This window comes from Populus trichocarpa, chromosome 13, assembly GCF_000002775.5.
Source record: "Populus trichocarpa isolate Nisqually-1 chromosome 13, P.trichocarpa_v4.1, whole genome shotgun sequence".
In the NCBI taxonomy this organism is placed as follows: Eukaryota; Viridiplantae; Streptophyta; class Magnoliopsida; order Malpighiales; family Salicaceae; genus Populus; species Populus trichocarpa.
The window spans coordinates 15,120,929-15,128,965 of NC_037297.2; the positions used below are offsets into that span (position 1 = coordinate 15,120,929).

Below are 8,037 nucleotides of genomic sequence, written 5' to 3' on the forward strand. Positions count from 1 at the left end.
TATTTTGTTATTGCTTGATTTTACGAGCGTTTATTTTTGTTGTTGTTTTTTTTCTAATCGTTTAAGTTTTTTTTGAACTCACCAAGTTGACCAGGTCATATTAAACTAACCTTCACACGATTTTTTTTTCTCTAGAGAATACATTAGCAATGCCAACCTTTTTTTGTGATAAAAAATAATTTGACCCGCAACTTAGCTGTAGTCAATTATTAGTATATTCTATAAAGTCTGAAGTTCCAATCTCTAATTCTTTAATCGAAAACCATCAAGTTATCAATCAAGAAAAGATAAATGAAACATATACATGCTAGATTTAAGTAAGTACGTAATAATAATAGTAAATATTTTTTTCTTGTTTTCTAGTTCCCTTTTCCTTATCCTTAATGGCCCTTGAATCCTAATAATATTTCTTCCATTACTATAAAAAAAATAGTAAATATTTATTCCAAGTCACTACAAGAAATGTATGTATGCTACGGAAAAATTCCAATGTTGGATTATTCTTTTGAACATGATTAAAATGACAAAATTTATTATTAATTTATCGCTTCAACTTTAATTAATAAGTAGAATTAAATGTGATCGATTTTGCATGATTTGATAATAAGAAACCCCTTTCTCACATGTATTCATCAAACGGGTGATTCGGGGTTTTTTTTTTTTTTTAATTTTTATGAAGTTTAGACTACACAATCAAAGCCGGCCTCTCCTAATTCGCAATATTTTCACCCTAAGACCATTTGAACTTGAAAGTCTTAGATATAATTGAGTTTCCGGCCTCTCTTGGGTTGTTTTGTGTTTAGTGACATCTGGTTTGAATGTAATACAATGAACCGTGACAAAGTTCAATATATTTTACCATTGTGATTATAAATGTTAACTACTTTACCCAAATAATCAGATAAGGACGAGAAGTGCTGATCGAAATGGTAAATGGTGTCGTGATCGAATGGCAAGTCCTACTGTTGATGTATTTATAAGAGGGAAGCACACAACATGAAAGCGTTTTCAATAAACAAGAAATTAATTTCCAAATTTTGTGTTTGATTCATTGCTGTTTCTGATCGCCCAAATCACACATGACTGCTGTCAAAAAATATTAGAGTCAACTACTTCGGTATCTCTAGCATATTGCTCTACTGTTTTGGTCATGAAAAGAGGGTATAACTTGTAAGTGAATCCCAGATAGATAATTTCCTGGTTAGTCATTTCTACTTTTCATATGTATAGCAGCTTTGGTTACATTTCTTTTTGATATTGTGATTTGTCATTCGAAATTTCTTGTTCTTGTAATTTTTTTTTCAATAATCCTTACTTAGATTACCATCGCTAACTCTTAGAATTGTTGATTTGGATGGTTTAATGAATTTTGTCATCCGCTTGATCAGTTCAGATTTAAATCTGAGAAAAAGCTATGAAAAAGAATTTTTATTTTTATGAATTCACTAGTTTGGAGTATGTCTAAAATCTCCAAATTCAATTCCATACTAGGAGATATATTTGAAATAGCAAGCACATCGATGAAAATCAGTCATTAGGTTAACTGAAACGAGTGCATCAAGTGGGAGTAATCCTCTCTTTAAGAGTGTCGCCCTCACATGTGGGGACACGAAGCTTGCTTTCTCATTTGAACTTAAAAATCAAGAAAATGAGAAACTTGAGATGAACAGGTATGATGTTGTTCAGAAAGTCACGTCAAGATAGAAAGAGAATTAAGAAAAATAAAAATTAAAACAAGCTTACCTCCTAAAAAAGACTTTAATTAGTCTCGGTGTAGAAATTTTGGATTTCATTTTAGAAGACAAAAAAATCACAGTCGAGGCCAACTAGCCATAGCATTGTCAAATGCAAGCAATCTTTTGAATTAATTCTCTACCATCTTGTTTTATGATTAAAGAATTTTGAAGTTAGATTTATGTATACATGTTTAAATATTTTTAGCAATTTAGAGAAAATTTTAAAATGGATTTTCATGTAGAACTTTTTTGCTTTAGAACGTTTCTTATCTGTAAATTTATAGTGAATTTTGATGATTTTTTACTTGTTTTCTAGTTTATCATCTCTTTTTATAGCCCTGAATTCTTAATAATATTTCTTTGATTAATAAAAAAAACAAAATACCAGCAATCTTGGCATTCTCTTATCTTTTCCATCTCCTCTTCCAATGACCTAACCCTAGAACATTAACTTCTTCTACATTTACTAATATTTATCACCTACATGATTACAAATTTCATTCACTCTTCACCATTATCTATTTTCTTTTCTTTTCTTTTTTGTTTCTTCGTTATTTAAAAAATATATATTGACCTACTTTTTGTGACTACCTTGCCTTTTAAGCACTCCTTTCTCTATTCTTATTTCTCTTTCTCCTTCATTTTGAAACTCTCCCTTGGTCATCTCCACTCCTCTCCTCTGCCTTTGATATAGACAACCAACTAGCATGCTTGAATGTCCAGAGACAGGTAAGAAGGAATCACCCTCAAGAGAAATGAATAAGATCTATATTCTCTCCACAAAAGGCAAAACCCTAGCTTCTACTAGCCTATTAAATATTAAGAACTCTTCTTGACTTCTCTAATCTGTTTGTTTCTTTCTCTATTTGAAATTTTGATAAGAAAAACATAGTGTTTTCTTGAAATATCATGTAATATTGTTTTTTCCTTTGGTGTTTTAGGGAGAGATCTGAAGAGTTAGGAAAGAGGATCAAGAGGGAGAGTGATGCATCTTCTTTTATGGGGAGGAGACAAATGTTAGGTCCTCCTGTAATTTTGAACACTGTTACACCTTGTGCTGCATGTAAACTTTTAAGAAGAAGATGTGCTGAAGAGTGCCCCTTTTCTCCATATTTTTCTCCACATGAACCCCAGAAATTTGCTGCTGTCCACAAAGTCTATGGTGCAAGCAATGTCTCCAAGCTGCTAATGGTAATTAAGCTACCCTTCAATTCCCTATAATTAACATAGAATCTATTTAATTTTCATATATATTTTTTTTACAAATTTTGACATTCTTGATTTTTTTTCTTGATGAATTATGGGATTTTTTTAAAATTTATTTTTCCTTGGCTTTGTGGTTTAATTATCTAGGAGGTGCCAGAAAGTCAAAGAGTTGATACTGCAAATAGTCTAGTTTATGAAGCAAACTTGAGGCTAAGAGATCCAGTATATGGCTCCATGGGTGCAATTTCAGCTTTACAACAACAAATTCAATCATTACAAGCTGAACTTAGTGCAATAAGGGCTGAGATACTCAACTACAAATACAGAGAAGCTGCTGCTGCTACTAACATCATTTCTTCTACTCATCCTGCTTTAGTTTCTTCTGCGACCGTGTCCATTTCAACACCATCACAAACGCTTGCTCCACCACCACAACCACCTCCTCCTTCAGTTGTTGTTTCTTCATCTTCCTCTTCTTCTCTTTATACACCACCAACTAGCACATCAGGTTATAGCACTATTTCAAGTGAAAATAATGTCCCATATTTTGATTAATTTTATTCTAGACCATAGTCGGTTTTTATACAATTACCATTGCATTTGGTATAATAATGTTGCCTTATGCTTAATGGTAACTTGTTGTAAAGATTGAGAAATCATGGGGAAAGAAAGAGAGAACTCGGGGCATTAAATCAAAATCGTAGTGAATTTTAAGGACTTGAGAACTTCCCGTTTCATAATTTCTAATGACATTGTTGCTTTGTTTTAACCTCTCATCATTCTTTAAAATTCCTTGCTCGTTGTTTTGATGAGAGAACTATTAGCTAGCTACCTGTCTAAAATTTCATGTATATTAGGGTTTTTGTTGCCTGCTGGCTGCAACATTTTCCTTTCATTTTCATGGTGAGACTCAAAACTTCTCCTTCATCAACTTTTTTTTAGGAAAAAACAAGTTCTGATCACCATGGAATCCAAAAACCCATTTGATTGAAATGACCAAAGAAAAATTTAATTAAGCTCAGTGATACTAGGTCATATATATATTCATCAAAAATTTACTCCATAGACAAAGCAAAAATCATCATCTAGTAATGGAAGCTATTGCTAATTGAGTTAGGAAAAGATTTTTATATAAAAAGAATTTGTGTGAAAATATTTCTATTTCAAAAAGAAATCTCTATAAATTTGAGGACCAGTGTATTCAAAATTAACTAGTGTTGAATCAATCCATCAATAAAAACTTTGAAGGTTAAAGATTTGAATGTTTAGTATTCTCAACACTCCTTTGACTATGGTGTTATGGACACATCTTACTGTTCATATTTACAATCTCTCGTGATTCGAGTCTTGATTGCACGTGTGGTGACTGAATAGGCTTTGCTTTCACTGAACCTTCCAATAAGCACACATGCATGTGTATACATGTTTGTCTGAGCCATTGAAGGAACTGAAAATCTTGTTTATGGGACGTGGGGGAGGCAAAAGGTACGGTGGGGCTGTGATTCTTCCCATGTATATTAAATTCATGATCCTACATTGAATTCCAAGAGTCATATTTAATTTTACTATATACCTCTTCTGTTTCCTTTGTCACATGGCTTTATCAATCCCAGACTTTTATCTGCAATAATTATTTATTTTTATAATCTGTAGATAAGACAAGAGATCACATTTATTCCAATTTTACATGCATTCATTCATCACTTTTCCTATATATAATTATATATCATTAATTATCTTTCTTTATGTTTTGCTTGTTTTTTGAGCAATACTGTAAGATCTTGGTGAAGATTCTTCCCTATCACTTCAATTCCTGAAGAGTTTGAAATCGTTGAATTCTAGGATTCATTAGTGAGATCCACTTATTCAATCTTAGATTTTTGTGGGAAAACTTTTGGAAAATTAGAATTATTCTTTTTTTCTTTAATGACTGGCTTCATGGCAGCTTCACCTTTCTAGTTTTTTTTTTCCTTACAAATAATCATTCAAGTAGTTTTTCATAAGAAAATAAAAATTCAATCAAGTAGAATGATATTGGCTTAAGCTAATTGATAAATTTGAGGCTTCAACTAGCTAAATAATTATACTAATTAGTCTGGAAACACAACATGTATGGATCTGATTTGAGTTTTATCATACATTAAGCCGGAATGGAGTATATATTGATGTTGAAGAATGTTACTTTTCATATGGTTTGCAATAAAGATATATTGATAGAACAACATATATTGTTCACAATGTTGTTAGCTACATCTAATTTCCATGCATTCACCAAAAACATAACGGGAAGGATCGATCGACATTTTGTTTTTGTTTTTCTTTCTTTTTCTTCTTTCAGCCAACCAATAATTTTTTGAATTTGGATGTACTGGCCAGTTCACATGACTCCTTGTTGAGTTCTTACAATGTATTTTTTAAGATGCATTCCCACCTCACCTCTTCGATTCGTCTCCAAGTAGCAGTTTTGAAGCGCTAGATCATCCCAACGTGCTTTATGTCGGCCACAAATCTTTTCTTGTTTTCAAGTACTGTAAGGCAAGGAACCAAACCATATATGGGGGTATAGAAGGATGGATTGACACATTCTTTATTTTGAATTACTACTCTATTTAATAAATTTTGGATTATACAATAAAAGGTACCTCTTCCTCAATTTATAAATTACTTCGGATAACAAAAAAATGAAATTCAATCCCTGGATCCCCTCTCCATCTCTTCTGTTTGAACCCAAGATTTGTAAAATTCTAAGTTTTAACCATCTTTTTAAAATCTAATATAAGTCAAGTTAGGGTAAAATTTAGATCATGAGTTAGGAATTCAACCTGAATGGACCATAAATTTTTTTAAAAAATTCCAAAACATTGTTTTGACAAGAAAAATCAATAGGTTGTCGGGTTTTAGTCGATTCAAGCAAGTTAATAGACTCATTAAGTTAACTCGGATATTTGATTATATTAGTTTTTTTTTGTAACTCAATTAATTCCTCATATGTCATATGTTGAGTGCCATACTTGTTGATAGTTTTAATACAACGATTTTAACTAAGATGTCTACTGAGAAAACAGTGTACATGTATTTAATGGTTGTGAGTTGTATGAAATAATTAATATAAATAGGGTTGGAGTCAACGTTGTCCCGATCAAAACGCCAATAAGATTTGATTTGTGAAATGGGGTTTTCTTGGCGTGTGGAGCTCATTTGATTAAGTAGAATAAGCAAGGAATAGTTTTGGATTATAATACAAACAAAACCATGAAGAAAGTGTATACATAATATATGTCTAACATCAACTTCAATGCCGAACTCTATATAAAATGTATAGCATACAATAGTGATAATTTGGTTTCACGTCATGGTTGCTTCAAATATTCGCATCTAATTACTTTGTCCTTTCCCATGAATACCACCAATAAAAATTTCTTGATATATCAAAAAATTTAATTCTCTTTCCTTCCTTCCAGCAAAGTCTTTCTGCTTCTCCAGAGAAAAATAAATAAATTATTAGCTAATATAGGTCAATGTGGTATGCTCTCTAGGCATTACATGTGGAATCTATATATATGCTGTTTTTTATGCATCAAATATGTCAGAATCTATATATTATGCAATATGGATGATATATATGGCAGTTCAAAGCTTGAGCTATAATTTCATCAATATCTTGCCACCAGGGAAGGTTGAAGGGAAAAAAAAAAAACGAGAAAGAGTTTCTAAATTAAATTGCTAAATTAAATTGACATTTTAAAATTGTATTAAAATTAAAGAAAAATATAGATTTACTTACTAAAAATAAAAAATCCGCAATAAATCAGAACACGGATACTGAGATTAGAAAAGTTTGTGTTGAGATGAGGAGGGATGTTTGGGGGGGGAGTGGGGAGCTGGTTGTTAATGTTGGGGAGGGGGGGTTCGTTTAGATGCAGGGGGGAAGAAGGAGAAACATGGGAGGGAAGGGTCGATGTCTGGTCATATATTAAATGTTACCGATGAAATTATTCAGTTTACCACTCCTTCAGAAATTTTATTGGTGTTTTTGACACGTCACTGTATGGATAGCCTGGTTTGACTCCGATTGTAATTTCATCGGTAAAATTGTTCACAAAAACTTATACGTCATCGCACAACTTGTTTTTTTTTATTCTTTATATTCTGTATGAGATTCCCTTGGTATATACCGACAGTTTTAGCGATGGAAAAAGTTCTGTCAGTAAATATCATCGCAAAATATCAGGAAAAAAAATTGTTAGTAATTCCACTTGTATTTGTTTAATTTCTGGTAGTGACTGTTCGGTTAGTACTCATAATTTTTGTATCTAAAGGTTAGCAAATTCATCAACTTGATGTTCATAATGCATTTCTCAATAAGTCACTTAAAGAGGTGGTTTATATGGAGTAGCCCACATGTTTTTTGGATCCTACTCTACCTACTCATGTTTTTCATCTTCATAGGTCTTTTTTATGGCTTGAAACAAGCCCCACGTTCTTGGTACACACGACTAAGCAACATTCTTCTTTCTATTGGTTTTCAATCTTCCAAGGTTGATACCTAATTATTTATTTTATATGTGGGATGTGATATTTGTTATTATTTTGTATATGTTAATGACATTTTACTCACTAGAAGTAACTCTACTTTGGTTCAACGTCTCATTACTCTGCTGAGTTCAGAGTTTAAACTTCGTGGTTTTGGTGTTGCTTATTACTTTTTGGGAATTGAAGTCACCCTTACCAATATAGATCACATGCTTAGTCAACAAAAATATATTCTTGATATCCTTTATCGAGCTGGTATGTTATCGTGCAAACTTGTTGATACTATGGTTTCTTCATTTTTTCAAATTATTAATGCTCTTCAATATCTCACATTTACTAGGTTGGATATATGTTATGCTATGAACAAGGTCTGACAATTTATGCATGCTTCTACTAAGAGCTATTAGGCTGCTGTTAAATGCATTTTACTTTATGGTTTTACTGATGCTGATTGAGTTGGTAGTATTGATGATCGTAAGTTTATCAAGGCTTACCTTATGTTTTTTGGCACCACTCATTTTTCATGGGAATTTGGTAAGCAACGAATTGTTGCTCGTTCCTC

The 8,037-nt window shown here is 32.0% G+C and overlaps 1 protein-coding gene across 3 annotated transcripts; it reads left to right on the forward strand.

Annotated features, from left to right (window-relative positions):
- Positions 1–1,180: 1,180 nt before the first annotated feature.
- On the forward strand, positions 1,181–3,711 carry LOC7465172 (LOB domain-containing protein 15). Of its 3 annotated transcripts, none has more exons than XM_052446561.1 (3): positions 1,181–1,200; positions 2,678–2,927; positions 3,090–3,711. In XM_052446561.1, the coding sequence occupies exons 2-3, from the start codon at positions 2,736–2,738 to the stop codon at positions 3,495–3,497; spliced, it is 600 nt and encodes a 199-aa protein (XP_052302521.1). In that variant the 5' UTR covers positions 1,181–1,200; positions 2,678–2,735; the 3' UTR covers positions 3,498–3,711. The 3 variants fall into 3 exon arrangements, with proteins under 3 accessions (XP_052302521.1, XP_002319420.1, XP_024439157.1); XM_002319384.4 differs by lacking the exon at positions 1,181–1,200 and adding an exon at positions 2,303–2,465; XM_024583389.2 differs by lacking the exon at positions 1,181–1,200 and adding an exon at positions 2,367–2,522.
- Positions 3,712–8,037: the final 4,326 nt, after the last annotated feature.

Bases quoted from the DNA above. Each gene is read 5' to 3' on its own strand.
- LOC7465172 (XM_002319384.4), top strand. The intron at 2,928-3,089 runs GTAATTAAGCTA...TTAATTATCTAG, and splicing joins ATGTCTCCAAGCTGCTAATG to GAGGTGCCAGAAAGTCAAAG.